General features: G+C 42.9%; 1 protein-coding gene and 1 non-coding gene across 5 annotated transcripts in view; one reads left to right on the top strand and one right to left on the bottom strand.

The window, feature by feature from the left end:
* ZFYVE9 (zinc finger FYVE-type containing 9) overlaps positions 1-19,708 on the bottom strand; it is a 217,359-nt gene that overhangs the window by 35,477 nt on the left and 162,174 nt on the right. For all 4 annotated transcript variants that reach the window (XM_062191321.1, XM_062191324.1, XM_062191322.1 and 1 more), the window contains one exon: positions 2,969-3,193. In XM_062191321.1, coding sequence (XP_062047305.1) covers positions 2,969-3,193 — 225 coding nt within the window. The remainder of the gene's footprint in view (positions 1-2,968; positions 3,194-19,708) is intronic.
* Positions 14,183-14,289, top strand: LOC133761253 (U6 spliceosomal RNA). The gene has a single exon (XR_009866053.1). It is a non-coding gene; the product is annotated as a U6 spliceosomal RNA (small nuclear RNA).

The following is a 19,708-nucleotide window of genomic DNA, read 5'->3' as shown; positions in this document are numbered from 1 at the left end:
TGCTTCTCCTGGTCTCCCATGGGGTGCAGGGCCCAAGCACTTGGGCCATCCTCCTCTGCACTCCCTGGCCACAGTAGAGAGCTGGCCTGGAAGAGGGGCAACCGGGACAGAATCCGGAGCCCCAACCGGGACTAGAACCCAGTGTGCCGGCGCCGCAAGGCGGAGGATTAGCCTGTTGAGCCACGGCGCTGGCCTGGAGCTGGCACTTCTATAGAATTCCAGCATCGCAGGCAGTGGCTTTATCCTCTATGTCACTTTGCGGGCCCCCAGAACAAGTCTTTTGATGAAGTTGTTCCAAAAATGATCCATAGGTCTAGGAAGCAATCTTCTTCAAACTTAATTGATAAGATTTGACATGATATAGGAAACAAATACATCCTGATTCCTCTATGCTCAAGAAATATAACAATTTACCCTTTTTAAAAACTTATTTATTTGAAAGGCAGAGTTACAAAAAGAGAGGGAGATACACAGCCTTCCATCTACTGTAAATAGCTACATCAGCGAGGGCTGGGTCAGGCTGAAGCCAGGAGCTGGGAGCTTCTCCCAGGTCCCCCATGTGGGTGCAGGCGCCCAAGGACTTGGACCATGGGCTAACTTCCACTGCTTTCCCAGTTACATTAGCAGTGAGCAGGATCAGAAGTGCAGCAGCCAAGACTCAAGAGGTGCCCATATGGGATGCTGGTGCTGCCCTATAACTCCTAATCAGGAGCTTTCCTTAGGACAGCCAAATATCAGGTGATCTTCTGACTCATCCCTTCAACTTTATGATTTGAAATGCCTATGCAAGACAGTAAGGTATACATGGTTCTTCCCACACACAATCTTTAGCCTTCCTTGCTTCATTTAGCTGATCATTTGTCTTTACATTTCCTCCCACAGGAATCTAGATCTGAGAAGTGCTTCTTTTCAACTCCTTCATTCTTGATCAAGTTAGAGTTCATTTTGGTGCTTCCAAAGAACTTAAGCATGGGTTTTAACACAATATACTACTAAAATGATTATTTCTGTACTTTTTCCTTACAAAGGTTTCCAAGAGTCTGTATCTATGTCTTAAGACATTTCTGAATCCCCAGGATTCATAAAACATGGCAGGTCCTTATTAAATTCTTACAGGATGAATGAATGAACATGTGAGTCACAGAATAAAGCTGACTGGCTGAGAACATGTACTATTTTACAGTCTATAAAATAATGTTTTGGGGGTTGGTGTTGTGGTGTAGTGGGTAGAGCTGCCACCTGTGATGCCTGCATCTATCTATACGGGCACCAGTTTGTGTCACAGTTACTCCACTTCTGATCCAGCTCCCTGCTAATGGCCTGGGAAAAGCAGTGGAAACAGACCCAGGTACTTGGGCCCATGCCACCCATATGGGAGATCCAGAAGATTCTGGCTCTTAGATTCCAGTGCTGCGGCCATCTGAGGAGTGAACCAGCAGCTGGAAGACCTCTCTATTCCTGTTTCTCCCTATCTCTCTGTAGCTCTAACTTTCAAATAAATAAATCTATCTTTAAAAAAGTTTCATTATTACTTTATTATTTTAATAATCCACTGTAATATAAAAGACTAGCATTATTATCTTCAGCTTGTAAAAGAAAGTTACAGAGAATTTGAGTGAAAAATAGACAATCAGGGAACCTGAGTTGCCAACTGTTACACAGCTTGTAATCATTGGAGTTGAGAATCTTATTCAGGTGTTCTGATTCCTAGACCAGAGCACTTGTTTTAAAAAAATTTTTTTTTAAGATTTTTATGTATCTATTTGACAGGTAGAGTTACAGACAGTGAGAGAGAGAGACAGAGAGAAAGGTCTTCTGTCCGCTGGTTCACTCCCCAAATGGCCGCCATGCCTGGAGCTACACCGATCCGAAGCCAGGAACCAGGTGATTCTTCCTGGTTTCCCATGCGGGTGCAGGGGACCAAGCACTTGGGCCATCTTCTACTGCTATCCCAGGCCACAGCAGAGAGCTGGACTGCAAGAGGAGCAACTGGGACTAGAACCTGGTGCCCATATGGGATGCTGGCGCCAAAGGCAGAGGATTAACCTAGTGTGCCACTGCACTGGCCCTGACCAGAGCACTTTTAATTAGGTTAGAATATAAAATTTAAAATAAAGCTTGCATTTAACTTTTAATGTCTTTTTTTTTTTTTTTTTTTTGAGACAGGCAGAGTGGATAGTGAGGGAGAGAGACAGAAAGAAAGGTCTTCCTTTTTGCCATTGGTTCACCCTCCAATGGCCGCTGCAGCCAGCGCATCGCGCTGATCCGAAGCCAGGAGCCAGGCACTTCTCCCGGTCTCCCATGCGGGTTTAGGGCCCAAGGACCTGGGCCATCCTCCACTGTCTTCCCGAGCCATAGCAGAGAGCTGGCCTGGAAGAGGGGCAACCGGGACAGAATCTGGCACCCCAACCGGGACTAGAACCCAGTGTGCCGGCGCCGCAAGGCGGAGGATTAGCCTGTTAAGCCACGGCACCAGCCTTAATGTCTTTTTAAAAGCCATAACTTAGTTGCACTGCTATAACCATGGACAAGTAAGTTCTTTTTCTATAGCCTACCTTGCTACTTGAGAGTGGTCCTCATACCACTAGCTTCCAGAGTCTGTTACATTAAGTAAAATATAATCTGTCATGATTATATGCTAATCAAGTGACAAAGAATATGCTTCCCATTTATTAGATACTATAAAAATAGTTACTTACACTCAAACTCATTTTTCTGAAAATGATGTTTTTATCAATGAACTATAAAAACAGTATGTTTATATGGTGATAAATAATAACCAACTTCCTCAGTTGACATTTTCAGTATTTCCTATTCTACCAAATCAAGAGACACTGTGCAAACTTAGCTATTTCAAAATACTATTCCTGCTGAACCTGTATCACCAAGCCAAAATACTGAGAATATCACAGGCCTTATTTAGTCACCGTGCCTTGTCTTTTGACTTAGAAGGTGTTTTGTTACTTACGTCGATATTCTGCTCCAAGTCTCAACATTAGTCGAATGGGAAATACTTTAGCCCATGGAGTTTCCCATTTCTGGATGAGAATCCCAAACAAGTAAGGTGGAGTTGGGAGCACTAGATCTTGCAACGACTGGTAGGTAGATGTCACATATAAGAATCCACCATGTTCTTTACTGCCAAGGAAACTCTGACTAAAGAAAGAATGTCCCAAGTTGCCCACAACATTCCCTAAAACAAAAAAATTCATTTGTTACTTTACTTTCTATTAATAATGAGTCATATTTTTACAATCATTATTACTCAACATTAGACCAGAAACTACCAAATATTGATTCCTAATCTTTGAAAATGAAAGATCCAAGTTTAGAAAATTAGATGAACGCAACTTATTAAATATTAAATGGTAATTTGTTTTCCAACTTTACCAAGGCCTCTTTTGCATATGAAATAGCTTGTATTATCACACTGTAGAAGTTTCTCTAGCTAAAAATAAAAAATATTGATGTATTCCTTAGTTGAATTATAGTTTTATTATGTGAATTACATTAGAGGTCTCAGGATAAAAAAATATTGCCTGCAAAAAATGTCTAGATTAGGTCCTTTTCTTTTTTATTTTTGACAGGCAGAGTTAGACAGTGAGAGAGAGAAACAGAGAGAAAGGTCTTCCTTTTCTGTTGGTCCCCCCCACCCCCCAAGTGGCCACTACCGCACTGCGCTGATCTGAAGCCAGGAGCTTCTCCTGGTCTCCCATGTGGGTGCAGGGCCCAAGCACTTGGGCCATCCTCTACTGCCTTCCCGGGCCACAGCAGAGAGCTGGACTGGAAGAGGAGCACGCGTGCACCCCAACCGTGACTAGAACCCAGGGTGCCGGCATCACAGGCAGAGGATTAGCCAAGTGAGCCGCAGCACCGGCCTAGGTCCTATTCTTGCAAAGCTTGCTATCTCACTGGGTGAACAAAGTCAATCATAAACATAATATACTAAGACAATCAGTACAATTATGAGACATAAGGGAAAAAAGGATTTATGGAGAAGGTAGTATTTATTCTTTTTGTGTGTACTTTTGGTTGAGACAAATATGAGCTCTACAACTTAGGGCTTATTTAAATTCATATCAATCAGGTTATTTTTCTTTTAACCGTAAACGTTCTTCACCAAGTACTTTCTAATTAAAATACAAATTTTTTTTAAAGATTTATTTTATTTATTTGAAAGACAGAGTTACAGAAAGAGGTATAGACAGAGAGAGAGGTCTTCCATCCGCTGGTTCACTCCCCAGAAGGCTTCAACGGCTGGAGCTGCGCCGATCCGAAGCCAGGATCTTCTTCCGGGTCTCCCATGCGGAAGCAGGGGCCCAAGGACTTGAGCCATCTTCTATTGCTTTCCCAGGCCATAGCACAGAGCTAGATTGGAAGTGGAGCAGCCAAGACTAGAACTGGTGCCCATATGGGATGCCGGTGCTTCAGACCAGGGCATTAACCTGCTGCGCCACAGCACCGGCCCCAAAATATATTTTTTTAATGAAACAGTAACAAGTGTATCATCCTACAAGTAAATACATACTTTCCTCAGTTTGGAATTAGAAAAGAACTTCCTGATAACAGCTCTTCAAAAACTGTTCACTAGACATGTGCAAACTTCCTTTGATATCTTTGCAACAACAAATAAAGAAATGCCCAACATAAAAGTTAACGCTGAAGATTTCTATGAGTTTTATAGGGAGGTCCTCAAACCCTTAAGTGAAGTGGGAACATATTTTCATGGTAGGGTCCATGCCTACCCATAAAATTCAAAGAAGCTTTGTGACTGAAGGTCACCTAAAGATAATGAACTACATTTGACATTTCAGGCAGTACATCTAGGTACCTAAGGGTAGTTATTCTTGCCCCGGGATTAATCAAGTCTGGACACACAACTGAACTGCCAGGCCAGATCTATAAAAACAAAACAATCCCAAAATTTAGGAAACAATATGGTATTTTGAAAGCAACAGATTTTGGAGTTATAGAAATATAGGTTTGAATCTATGCTGGCCACTCATTAATGTAGGATTTGGGGTCACTCCCTAGGGTAAGATTTAACTTCTGTGACTCTCAATATCTATGTAAAAAATTATATGTTAACTTTCAGATTGTTGTGAAAAATAACAAAACAAGTAAAACCTCTAACAGCACCAGCTACACAGTGTGTTCTCAAAAAATTATAACTATTATTGTTCTAATGCAAACACACAGAGAATGATTAGTAAATCCTATAATGCTTGACTAAAGATTGTAGAGCAAGGTGTGAAAAGACAAATTTTCATCCTTTCTGGCATCCACTGCAAAATCAGGGGTAGACTGGCAAGCACTTTTGGGAAAATAGATCACCCTTTTGGGAAACCATTGCCACTTTTACTGCCCCTCTGAATCCTGGAATTCTAAGAGACACTCTACACAGATGCAAAATTCAATAAACAGGTTGTCAAATAGAAAAAAAAAATATGCATTTTTAACCTTTTACCTAGGTTTGCAAAACAAAAGGTGGACTATTTTTTCCCTACAAAATGGAGGGTGCATGGTAGAATTCTAATAAAGCTCTGGTATCAGCATGCTATGGTTTGAATGTATCCTCCCCAAAAAAAAAAAATGCTGAAAACTTAATCCCCACTGCAACAAGGTTGGGAGATAAGGCCTGGTAAGAGGTGATTTGGTGCAGGAGGGCAGAGTGAACAGATTAACGCAGTTACTACATTATACAACTGTTGTAAAAGGACAAGTTCAGTCCCCTCTTGCTCCTTTTCACCCTCTCTTTGTCCTTCTGCCATGGGATGCAGCAAGGAAGGCGCTTGCCAGATGCTGGTGTTGGACTTCCCAGCCTCCGAAACCATGAGAAATAAATTTCTATTCATCAGTGGGTACCGTGGCATCGTAGTCTAAGCCTCTGCCTGCAGCACCAGCATACATATAGGCGCCAGTGCGTGTCCCGGCTGCTCCTTTTCTGATCCAGGTCTCTACTTAATGGCCTGGGGAAGCAGAGGATGGTCCAAGTGCTTGTGCCCCTGGACCCGTGTGGGAGACCCAGACTGACCCAGGTCCAGCCATTGTACCCATTTGGGGAGTGAACCAGCAGACACAAGATCTTTCTGTCTCTCCCTCTCTGTGTCTGAAACTCTACTTCTCAAATAAATAAATCTTTAAAAAAATTTCTATTCATCATAAATTACCCAGTCTATAGTATTCTGTTACAGAAGCACAAAATGGACTAATACACAGCAGAACATTCATGTTTCACAAGGATTGATCTAGTGAATACAGCTCAGAGGTGAAAAATGCATTGCTTGGTACTCAAGGCATTCATTTGTTATTCCTATGGAATTTCCCTACAAAGGCCCAGAATCTATGAGGATACTTAAAAGCCTAAATTATTCATTAGGATTGTTAGAGGTCTATTTTTTTTTAAAAAGAAAATGCTTAAAGAATAAAAATATATTATAATTGGGGACATAGTGAAGAATGACTGTGTTTGTAATGAACAGGGTGATGGATAGTACAGGCAGAAAGGAAGTCAATGTCTGTGGAAAAATAATCAGTAATACTAGGGTACTTCAGAAAGTTCACGGAAATGTGCATTATGGAAAATCTACATCAACTAAAAAAGGTTTTGCACCAAAATAAATTTATCTTTTAATTCCCCTTTCCCAGAAGTATAAACATTTTTTTAAAAAATCTATTCATTGGGACTGGTACTGTAGTGTAGTGGGTGAAGTCCAGGCCTACAACACTGGCATCCCACATGGGTACTGTTTGTGTCCCAGCTGCTCAACCCAGCTCTCTGCTTAATGGCCTGGGAAAAGCAGAAGATGGCCGAAGTATTTGGAACACTGCCAATCACATGGGGGACACCCAGATGAAGTTTCTGGCTCCAGCTTGCCCCAGCAGTGGCCAATATGGTCATTTGGGGAGTGACCCACCAGATGGAAGATCTCTCTCTCTGTCTCTCTCTTCCTCTCTGTTTCTCTCTCTCATAGTAACTCTGACTTTCAAATAAATAAATAAATCTTTTGGCCCCAACAAATTAAAAAAAAAAAAAAACCCACAAACCTCTGGGAAAAGGGAATTAAAAGATAAGTATATTTTGGTGCAAAAATCTTTTTGAAATTCATGTAGTCTTTTCATAGTACACATTTCCATGAACTTTCTTAATAACTGAGACTATTAATCATCTCATCTACAAACAGGAACACTTCAAAGGTATGGATAACAGTAAAAATAAAGACACAGGATATAATAATTTGACAAAAAAGGTTTTTATTTAAGGAGTTACTCTGGGGCTCTTTAACTCATGAAGTCTGTTATATACTAATTTATTTAAAATTATTTATTTATTTTTTTGAAAGGGAGAGTTAACAGAGGGAAAGTGGGGGTAGGCAGAGAGAGAAAAAGGTATCCATCCTCTGGTTCACTCCCCAAATGGACACAATGGCCAGGGTTGGTCCAGGCTGAAGCCAGGAGCCTGGAGCTTCACTTGGGTCTCCCACATGTGCTCAAGTACTTGGGCCATCATCCATTGCTTTCCCAGGCACATTAGCAAGGAGCTGGATTGGAAGCCGAGCAGCCAGGACCTGAACCAGGGCTCTGATATGGGATGCTGGCATTGTAGACAGATGCCCAGCCTGCTGTGCCACAACACCAGTTATACACTAATTTCTGTAAGTACTTCTCTTTGAGAACATTCAGTACAATGAGTCAACTGAACTAATTATACACACTCACACATTAATGTCAAAAGACAAACACTGTAACAAATTTAAAGTCTTAACTGACTTTTATTTGCAAATCCATAATCGGACAAAAACTCATTCTATAAAAAAGAATGAGTGTTCTGATGAGTTGAGGGGAGATTGCCTTCAAATACAAAAAAAAAAAAAAAAAAAAAATGGGGAAACCAGAAACAAGGAACAAAAACTGGATTGGTTGTTTCACAGTTACCTTTCTGGGGCCAGCGCTGTGGCACACTAGGTTAATTCTCTGCCTGTGGCGCCGGCATCCCATATGGATGTCAGTTTTAGTCCTGGCTGCTCCTCTTCCCATCCAGCTCTCTGCTACGGCCTGGGAAAGCAGCAGAAGATGGCCCAAGTGCTTGGTCCCCTGCACCTGCATAGGAGACCTGGAAGAAGCTCCTGGCTCCTGGCTTCAGACTGGTGTAGCTCCGACTTTGCAGCCAACTGGGGTGTGAACCAGCAGACGGAAGGCCTCTCTCTGTCTCTCCCTCTCACAGTTTGTAACTCTACCTCTCAAATAAATAAAAAAACAAAAACAAAATAAAGTTACCTTTTTTAAAAAATATCTATTTATTTGGAAGTTAGAGTTATATAGAGAAAAAAGGAGAGGCGGAGGGAGGGAGAGGGAGAGGGAGGTGGAGGGGGAGGGGGAGAGGGAGAGAAAGGGGGTGGTCTTCCATCAGCTGGTCATTCCTCAATTGGCCGCAATGGCCAGAGCTGCAACAATCCGAAGCCAGGAGCCAGGAGCTTCTTCCAGTTCTCCCACATGGGTGCAGGGGCCCAAGGCTATAGCAGAGAGCTGGATCGGAAGTGGAGTAGCCGGGACATGAACCGGCACCCATATGGGATGCCAGCACTGCAGACAGCAGCTTTACCCAGTACACCACAGCGCCAGCCCCCAGAGTTACCTTGCTTGTAAAGGTTAAAGCAGGGGGGGGGGGGGGAATTAAAAAGCAGAGCTCATTCCCTTATGCCAAGTATAGCTGGCTTGATTAGGGTTGTAGCTGTATCTCTCACACTACTGATTGCTTGGAAGATCTGTTAAACAATTTAGTTTGACAGGGTGGAACTTCAGCATGAGTGACTATTTTAGTTCCATCTGTTTGGCATAGTTCAAGAGCTCAGTCCAAATCAATGGCCTCTACTGTGAAGAAATAAGGAAAAATCACTATAAAAGCAAAACTCAGGTTTTCCAAATGGAGTGGGGAGGCTATTAAGGAACAGGTCTTTTGCATGTCTCAAATTGCTACCTGGACTACTTCTTAAAAATCTGTTTTTCTCCCCTCCTAATTTATATATAGGTTCTTCTTCTGAATACTTATGGGTATAAAGAATGGACAAGAGATAATAGCTTGGTACCAGCACTGTGGTGTAGTGGTTAAAGCTGCCATCTGCAGTGCCAGCATCCCTTATGGGCACTGGTTGGAGATCTGGCTGCTCCACTTCCAGTCCAGCTCTGCTGTAGCCTGGGAAAGCAGTAGAAGATGGCCCAAGTCCTTGGGCCCCTGCACCCACATGGTAACCTGGAAGGAGCTCCTGGCTTCGGATTAGCGCAGCTCCAGCCATTGTGCTCATCTGGGGAGTGAACCAGCAGATGGAAGACCTCTCTCTTTCTCTCTCTCTGCCTCTCTGTAACTCTGCCTTTCAAATAAATAATTTTTTTTAAAAAAAGAGATAATAGCTTAACAATAGTCAAAAAGAGGAGGAGAAGCAGAGAGAGAGAGAGAGAGAGAGAGAGAGAGAGAGAATCTTCCATCTTCTGGTTCACTCCCCAACTGGCTGCAACAGCTGGAGCTGTGCTGATCCAAAGCGAGGAGCCAGGAGCTTCCTCCAGGTCTCCCATGCAGGTGCAGGGGTCCAAGGACTTGAGCCATCCTCTACTGCTTTCCCAGGCCATGGCAGAGAGCTGGATCGGGAATGGAGCAGCTGGGTCTCAAACCAGCGCCCATATGGGATGCCAGCAGCACAGGCGGTGGCTTTACTGGCTATGCCAACAGCGCCGGCCCCTTTATTTTAATTTTTTAAAAGACGTATTTATTTACTTGAAAGGCAGAGTTACAGAGAGGCAGAAAGAGAGAGAGAGAGAGAGAGAGAGAGAGAGAGAGAGAGAGAAAGAGATCGATCTTTCATCCAGTGGTTTACTCCCCAGTGCAATGGCCGGAGCTGCACTGATCTGAAGCCAGGAGCCAGGAACTTCTTCCAGGTCTCCGAAGCAGGTGCAGGGGCCCAAGGCTATAGCAGAGAGCTGGATTGGAAGTACAGCAGTCGGGACTCAAGCCGGCACCCACATGGAATGCCCGCGCTGCAGGCAGCAGCCTTACCCACTAAGCCACAGTGCTGGCCCTATGTAACTTTTAAATAGACACATTTTCACATTAAAAAACTAAAGTCCACAGAGTAGGTTTTTAGTTTAGAGGTTAAAACACTTGTATCCGACATCAAAGTGCTTAGGTTTGATTGCCAGCTCTGGCTCTTGATTTCAGCTTCCTGCCAATGCAGACCCTGGGAGGCAGCAGTGATGGCTCAAGTAACTGGATTCCTGTCACCCATGTGGGAGACCTGGAGTGTGTTCTTAGCTCCTGGCTCCAGCCCTCAGCCTAGCACTTCCCTGGGCACTGCAGGCATTTGGGGACTGAACAAGCCAGTGGAATCCCGTCTCTTGTTCTATGTGTGTATCCTTCTCTGCTTTTTTTTTTTTTGACAGGCAGAGTGGACAGTGAGAGAGAGACAGAGAGAATGGTCTTCCTTTTTACCGTTGGTTCACCCTCCAATGGCTGCTGCGGCCAGTGCATCACGCTGATCTGAAGCCAGGAGCCAGGTGCTTCTCCTGGTCTCCCATGGGGTGCAGGGCCCAAGCACTTGGGCCATCCTCCACTGCCTTCCCGGGCCATAGCAGAGAGCTGGCCTGGAAGAGAGGCAACCGGGATAGAATCCGGCACCCCAACCAGGACTAGAACCCAGTGTGCCGGCACCACAAGGTGGAGGATTAGCCTGTTAAGCCACGGCGCCGGCCCTTCTCTGCTTTTTAAATAAATAAAAAATTAAAGCTCAAACTCAATTTTATTTGAAGCTTATATTATTAGTAACATTATAAAATTATCCATAAAATGAAATTCAAAGATGAATGCAATTTATTAACATACAAATAGTTTATAATGCCTTACAAGTTCACATTGGCTTTTCATAAATCCATATGACAATGAAGCTTAAAATCAATCCTGAGTTTATCTGGTTACCCAGGTATCTATAGGTTAGAGACCCAAGACAAGGAAGGGTAGAAAGGGAGGTAGGAGGGAATATCAGTATGCTCTTAGAATTCTATCTACAAATCACAATGAATCTGTTAATAAATAATATATAAATTTAAAAATTTTAAAAACATAAGGAAAATTTTAGGATAGCAGTAGGCTACTATACTGCCTCTTGGTGCTTTTCCATCAAACAACAAAAAAAGTTTGCTGCTGACATCACCCTAACCGACTGATTCCTTCAACTCACAATTTTCTTTATTAAGTCTCTCTGTTTTGGGATTGATATACAAATTGAGACACAAGATTAAAAAAATCACAGAGCTTGCATTCTAATGGGGGGAAACATAATTTCAGCAAGTAAAGTTAGTGAAAATGCTCTGAAGAAAAAAATAAGATAATGCAGTAGATTAATAGGTACAGGAGAAAGGAGACTTATGTAGCAAAGAGGGTCAGTGAAAATCCTGAGGTGAAAACATTTGAGAAAAGATCTAAGCAAAGAGAAGAAATCAATCAATTAAAATCCAAAAGAATAGTGCTCCAGTTACATGGGAAAGGTAAAAGGTCACAGTGATGATGAAGGTAGCCAAAGCAAACATAAGAGCAGTAAAAATGTAAAGTCAAAGAGATCTTTAGGGGTTGATCATGTAGGAATTCATGCATAAAAATCAGGAGCTTGGAATTTACTCAAAATGTAGTAGGAATTCCCTTGGAAGGTTTCAGGCAGCTTAAATTTGGTCATACTTATCACTATGCCACTGGCCTACATAAATGTGCTCTTAATTTCCAAGGATTAAATCTAGGATGCCCCAAGAATAGCAAAGAGAAGATAAACTTGTCTACAAACAGAAGTGCAAATGACTAAAAGAGAATAAAAAGTAGTAGTCAAATGTAAAAGGATTTGACTTGCAAGGGTGAGAAAATATGCATTCTTTTCTAAAAAAAAAAGGCTTTTATTTTATTCATTTGAAAGGCAGAGTTACAATGAGAGAGGGAGAGACAGAGAGAGTGAGTTCTTCCATCTACTGGTTCACTCCCCAAAATAGCTGCCACAGCCAGGCCTGGGCCAGACCAAAGCCAGGAGCCAGAAGCTTCCTCCAGGTCTCCCACATGGGTGCAGGGATCTAAGCACTTGGGCCACCTTTTGCTGCTTTCCCAGGTGCATTAGCAGGGAGCTGAATCAGAAGTAGAGCAGCCGGGGCTCAAACTGGCACCCATATGGGATGCCAGCAATGCGGGCGGTGGCTTTACCCATTACACCACAACACCGGCTCCACAAATAAGCATTCTATGTATAATTTTAATTGTTTTCTTGCTTGTGACAAAGTAAAATCTAAAAGCTGGTTGTAGCAAGCACTTGAAGAGCAAATCAGCAGATGGGAGATCTCTGTTCATCTGTTTTTCAAATAAAAAAATACATAATTAAAAAATTTAATTTAAAAATAATGGTATAAATCTTATTGTATCTTTTTAAAACTAATCACTTTGAATTAATATCCTCCTGAATTATTAATTTTCTTAAAGAGATATAATATATTGTTTCCAACATGGAAAGGCCAAGAGATAAACAACAGAAAAGAGCAGTTTAGGGGCCAATGCTGTGGTGTAGTAGGTTAAGCCTCTGCCTTCGGTGCTGGCATTACCATATGGGCACTGGTTGGTGTCCCAGCTGCTCCTCTTCCAATGCAGCTCTCTGCTTATGGCCTAGGAAAACAATGGAATATAGTCCATGTGCTTGGGCCCCTGCACCTGAGTGGGAGACCTGGAAGAAACTCCTGGCTCTGGGCTTCAGATAGGCTCAGCTCCTGCCATTGCAGCCATTTGGAGAATGAACCAACAGATGGAAGACCTTTCTCTGTGTTTCCCTCTCTCTGTCTGTAAATCTACCTCTAAAATAAATAAATTAAATCTTTAAAATAAAAAAATAAGAGCAGTTTGAAGTTTCTAATACCAAAAGGAGTTTCAAAAGAAGGCAATGGAAGGAATGAAAGAGAAATAATACTGAGAGACAATAACTAAGAACATTCCAAATAAAGGATGAAATGTGTTCTCAGATCAAAAATATACTGCTGAATACTCAGCAGCAAACATACAGACCAACTTACTTATAGGTAGATATTCAGACTAATGGAACAGAATACAAAAATAGGTCCATTAGATATGTGTGTGTATGTGTGTGTCTGCGTGATCAATACACAAGTCAAAAACTATTTCAGGCCGGCGCCGTGGCTCAACAGGCTAATCCTCCACCTTGCGGCACCGGCACACCGGGTTCTAGTCCCGGTCAGGGCGCCGGATTCTGTCCCGGTTGCCCCTCTTGCAGGCCAGCTCTCTGTTATGGCCCGGGAGTGCAGTGGAGGATGGCGCAAGGCCCTGCACCCCATGGGAGACCAGGATAAGTACCTGGCTCCTGCCTTTGGATCAGCGCAGTGCGCCGGCCGCAGCACGCCAGCTGCGGCGGCCATTGGAGGGTGAACCAACGGCAAAGGAAGACCATTCTCTCTGTCTCTCTCTCTCACTATCGACTCTGCCTGTCAAAAATAAAAAAAAAAAAATTTAAAAAAACTATTTCAAAGTAATTCAATGATGAAAACATAGTCTCTTAATAAACAGTGTTAGAATGACTGTATATCCACAAGCAAAAAAAGGGGTTAGAGATCTATATGTAGTAAATACAAGTAGAATATTTCTAGAAGAAATATATAAAAAATTTATAATTAGGGTTAAGGTAAAGATTTCCTGGTAAATGGAAAAGAATAAGCCATGAAAGGAAAACTGATCAATTACATTTAATTAAAATTTAAAATTCTGCTCTTCGGAAAACAGTTTAAAAAAGAAACAAATAAGCCATGGATTAGAATAAAATATTTGTGGCTATTCTCTCATGCACGGGGAGGCAGCCTGTCGCGTTTCCCCCACCTGATAATAAACCTTTTTCAAAAAAAAGAATAAAATATTTGCAAGACACATCATCTGATTAAATTTGGGGCTGTATTCAAAACTTATAAAGTACTAAAAACTCAAGGAAAAAAACCCCCTTATTTTTAATAGACAAAAGGAGAGATAGAGATGGAGATAGGTAAGTACAAAAACATGGTCAGTACCATTAGTCATAGGGAAGTGAAAACTACAGTGATACCACAGTATGTCCACTAGAAAAGCCAAAAAATTTAAAATACAAAGTGGTAGTAAAGATCCAAAACAAATGTGCTCGCTTCGGCAGCACATATACTAAAATTGGAACGATACAGAGAAGATTAGCATGGCCCCTGCGCAAGGATGACACGCAAATTCATGAAGCGTTCCATATTTAAAAAAAAAAAAAGATCCAAAACAACTAGAATTTTGTATACATCACAGATGAATGGATAAACAAATTGCAGTGTATCTATTCATAAAATGGAGTACCACTCAGCAACAAAAAACACAGTACTGATACATGCAACCATAAGGAATGAATCTCCAAAGCATTATGCTCAGTGAAATAAGCCAAACACAAAAGTCTTATTTCATTTACGTGATCTTCTGTAAAAAGCAAAACTATGTGGACAGGAATCAGATCAACAGTTGTCAGAGACAGAAGGGAGTGCAAAGGAGCAGAATGAATGTGAAAAGGCAAAACAAAAGGTTTAGAAATATTATACATACATTTTGATTATGGTGCTGGTTACATGACTGCATATGCTTTTCTTTTTTAACTTATTTATTTAAAAGTCAGAGTCAGAGAGAGAGAGAGAGTCTTCCATCCACTGGTTCATTCCCCAGATGGTTGCAATGGTCGGGCATGTGCCAGGCCAAAGCTAGAAGCTTTATCCAGGTCCCTCGTGTGGGTGGCAGAAGCACAAGCACTTGGACTATTTTCCCAGTGCTTTTCTAGGCACATTAGCAGGGAGCTGGATCAGAACTGTAGAAGCTGAGGCTGGCGCCGTGGCTCAGTAGGCTAATCCTCTGCCTGCGGTGCCGGCACCCTGGGTTCTAGTTCCGGTTGGGGCGCTGGATTCTGTCTTGGTTGCTCCTCTTCCAGTCCAGCTCTCTGCTGTGGCCCGGGAAGGCAGTGGAGGATGGCCCAAGTGATTGGGCCCTGCACCCACATGGGAGACTAGGAGGAAGCACCTAGCTCCTGGCTTCGGATATACTAAGGTCTGGGTCATTTTCAAAAAAGTACAGAAATACTTCGTTGTGTGCAGAATTCTGCCTGCCTCTAGGTACACAAGCCTCATTTAATTCTCTTCCTTCAGTGGGGGCAGCTCCTGTGACTAGGTTGGGCTATCATTTCCATGATTAAGTTACTAAATGGGCTAACTCTGAGTTAATCAAAAGGGAAATTATGGAGGTTGGCCTGACATAGGATATTTAAATCTAGGTCTACAGATTTTAAACATAAAGACATTTCTGCTGGCCTGAAAGAATGCAACATGCATATTATAAACTATCTATGGAGCCCAAGGCAAGGAATTGCAGACAGCTTCGAAGAGCCAAGAGTTAGCAGCAACTAGGAAGAAAATGGGGACCTGCTAGGAACTGAACTCTGTTAACAATCTAATGAGCTTCGAACAGGACTTCAAGCTCTAAGCAAGAATTTACAACACAGCTTACACTTAGATTACAGCCTAAGCAGAGGTAACCTAAGCAGAGGATTCCGTTGAGCCATGCCTACACTCCTAACCCTTGAAAGCTGAGATAATAAATCTGTGCTGTTTTCAATACAGCAATATTGTGGTGGAGGGTTTAGCCTAGTGGTTAGGATGCTAGTTAAGACACCAGTGTCTTATACAGAGTACCTAGGTTCAATACTCAGGTCCAGCTTCTTGCTAATACAAATCCTAGGAGGCTAGGGTGGTGAGTCAAGTAACTGTGTTTCTGTCATCCACATAGGAGACCTGGATAGTGTTTCTGGCTCTCAGGTTCAGCCTCAGCCTAGACCCAGCCATTGCACTCATTTAGCAAGTGAACCAGCAGATGGAAACTCTATGTCACAGTGTCTGTCTCTCCCTCTTGTTCTGCCTTTCAAGTAAATAAAAACAAAACAGAGACAGAGGGAGAGACAGAAAACTAATACATACTGAATAACTTAATGGTTACAAAAAGATCATAGTCAATTATATGTATGTTTTAAAAAATTTAAAGGACTCTCCAAAAAACCACTAATATAATTGAAACACAATAAAAGATAAAAATTTCACAAGCCCCAATATGAATACTCAACAAATATATGAATACATTCTCAGTCTCAATAATAGTAAGTGAAATTCAAATCAAAACGAGACACCATTTTACATACACAAGACCAAGAAAAATTAAAACTGGTGATGTCAAAGTTATTGGTAATAATTAAACACTGGAGATAGGAACAACAGGTAGACATAAACTGGCAAATGACTGAAGGAAACAATGTGACATCATCTAATAATGTTGAAAATGTCCATATTTTACAAGCCAGCAATTTTACTCCTAAGTATACAATAAACACAGATTTCAAAGAGCATGTCTGAATAATAATAAACTGGTTAACTCTTAATTGGATGGAAAAATCAATAAACTGTGGTATATTTTTGTAAGGAATATAAAACATTAGCCTAAAAGTGAATTAAGTACAGCTATTAGGGCTATGAATGAATGCCAAAAGCAAAAAGCACAGAAAAAAAAAAAAAGAAAAAGAAACCACATTAAGGTTTATACAAGGTGATATAATTTGTATAAAATTTAAAAACATGCAAAATAATGATATACTTGTTAAAGATGCTTGTGACAAGATTATAAAGAAAACCAAGAAAAGTATATAACAAAAAAATGAACATGGTGATTACCTAGGGGCTGAGGATGGGAAGTTTGGAAAGAGATAAAGTAAACAGAGGGAACTTCAACGAATTTGCCCTTCTTTTTCCTTTGCCCCTCAGGATGGGTATTTGTTGATGGGTGATCATCTTGTTATTATATTTCATAACTTACATAAATATATGTATTTTTTGTAAATACCTGCCTTAGTCCATTTTGTGTTACTGCATTAGAACAGCACGGACTGGGTAATTTACAATAAACAGAAATTTACTGACAAATCTGGAAGCTGGGAAGTCTAAGAAGCTAGCATTTGGTAAAAGCCTTCTTGCTGCATCATTCCACAGCATAAGGCAGAAGGAAGAAAGACCAAACTCACCCTTGTGTAAAAGTACCAGGCCCACCTATGAGGGTGGAGACCCTATGGTTTGATTACCTCTTAAAGATCCTACCTCTTGATTCCATTACAATGACAGTTAAATTTCAACATGAGTTTTGAACAGGTCAAGCATTCAAACCATAGTAATACCAAACAATTTCTAAAGATTTTTTTAAATTTTTATTTTTAAAGATGGAGTTACAGAGAGAAGCAGAGGCCGGCATCTGGCTCACTTGGCTAATCCTCTGCCTGCATCACTGGCACCCTGGGTTCTAGTCCCGGTTGGGGCACCAGATTCTGTCCCTGTTGCTCCTCTTCCAGTCCAGCTATTTGCTGTGGCCCGGGAAGGCAGTGGAGGCCCCTGCACCCGTGTGAGAGACCCAGATTGGGCCCTGCACCCACATGGGAGACCAGGAGGAAGTACCTGGCTCTTGGCTTTGGATCGGCGCAGTGCACTGGCTGCAGCACATTGGCCCTGGCGGCCACTTGGGGGGTGAACCAATGGAAAAGGAAGACCTTTCTCTCTGTCTGTCTCTCTCTCTCACTGTCTAACTCTGCCCATTAAAAAAAAAAAAAAAAAAAAAAGAGAGAGAGAGAGAGAAGCAGAGACGTAGAGACAGAGGGAGAGATCTTCCACCCTGCTCACTCCCCAAATGGCCACAATGGCCAGGGCTGGGGCAGGCCAAAGCCAGGAGTCAGGAGCTTCCTCCAGGTCTCCCATGCAGGAGCAGGGGACCAAGCACTCAGGCCATCTTCTACTGCTTTCCTAGGTGCATCAGAAGTAGAGTAGCCAGGACTGAAACCAGTGCCAATATGGGATGCCAACACTGCAGGCCGAAGCCCAACCTTCTACACCACAGCACTGGCCCCTAAAGATTTATTTATTTATTTTTTTATTTGAAAAGCAAAGTGATGAGGTAGGGAGGAGGAGGGAGACAGAGAGACAGACAGAGATATCTACTAGTTCATTCTTCAAATGGCCCTAAGAGCCATGGCTGAGCCAGGCTAAAGGCAAGAGCTAGAACTCCATCCAGGTCTCCCATGTGGGTGGCAGGGACCCAAGTATTTAGGCCATCACTTCCTTTTTTTTTTTTTTTTTTTCCAGGAGCATTAATACACAACTGGATCTGAAGCAGAACAGATGCAACCTGAACAGGCACTCCCATATAGGATGCCAGCATCACAAGCAGTGGTTAAACCAGCTGTGTCACAACACAAGCCCATCAAATAATTTTTTAAAAATAAAGTATTATGGGGGTGGGTACAGTGCTGTGGTGTAGTAGGTTAAGCATATGCTTCCAGCACTGGCAGGCCGTATGGGCGCAGGTTCGAGTCAGGGCTGCTCAACTTTTGATCCAGCTCCCTTCTGATGGCCTGGGAAAGTAGTAGAAGATGGCTCAAGTGGCTGGGCCCCTGCACCCATGTGGGAGACCCAGAAAAAGTTCCTGGCTCCTGGTTTTGGATCAGCCCAGCTTCATCTACTGTGGTCATTTGGGGAGGGAACCAGAGGGTGGAAGAACTCTCTCTCTGTCTCTCCCTCTCTCTGTAACTATGCTTTTTTTTTTTTTTTAAAGATTTATTTACTTAAAAGGCAGAGTTACAGAGAGGCAGAGGCAGAGAGATAGAAGTCTTCCATCCACTGGTTCACGCCCCAGTTTGCAGCAATGGCTAGAGCTGTGCCAATCTGAAGCCAGAAGCCAGGAGCTTCTTCAGGTCTCTCATACAGGTGCAGCAGCCCAGGTACTTGGGCCATCTTCTACTGCTTTCCCAGGCCATAGCAGAGAGCTGGATCAGAAGTGGAGCAGCCGGGACTCAAACTGGTGCCTACATGGGATGCCCGCACTGCAGGCAGCGGCTTTACCCACTACACCACAACGCCGGCCCCAAATAATAAATATTTTTTTAAAAAATAAAGTATTGGGGCCAACATTGTAGCATAGTGAGTGAGGCTGCTGCTGGCAACGCCAAGCATCCATATGAGTGACAGTTCGAGTCCCATCTGTTCCATTTCCTATCCAGCTCTCTGCTATGGCCTGGGAAAGCAGGAGGATGGCCCAGGTGCTTGGGCCCCTGCATCTACAAGGGAGACCTAGAGAAGGTTCCTGGCTCCTGGATTTGCATTGGCACAGCTCCAGCTGTTGCAGCCATTTGGGGAGTGAACCAGCAGATGGAAGATCTCTCTCTCTCCCTCTCTCTCATCTCATATGGGATGCTGGCACTGCAGGTGGTGGCTTTATCTGCCACACTACAGCACTGGCCCTACCCATACTCTATTATACCACAGTGCCTCTGTATAACAGTGTTACATGGCCGGCACCGCGGCTCACTAGGCTAATCCTCCGCCTTGCGGCGCCGGCACACCGGGTTCTAGTCCCGGTCGCCCCTCTTCCAGGCCAGCTCTCTGCTGTGGCCAGGGAGTGCAGTGGAGGATGGCCCAAGTGTTTGGGCCCTGCACCCCATGGGAGACCAGGAGAAGCACCTGGTTCCTGCCATCGGATCAGCGTGGTGCGCCGGCCGCAGCGCGCCTACCGCAGCGGCCATTGGAGGGTGAACCAACGGCAAAAGGAAGACCTTTCTGT

This window comes from Lepus europaeus, chromosome 5 (assembly GCF_033115175.1).
Source record: "Lepus europaeus isolate LE1 chromosome 5, mLepTim1.pri, whole genome shotgun sequence".
NCBI classification, from domain to species: Eukaryota; Metazoa; Chordata; class Mammalia; order Lagomorpha; family Leporidae; genus Lepus; species Lepus europaeus.
This window is presented reverse-complemented; position numbering and strand designations above follow the sequence as displayed.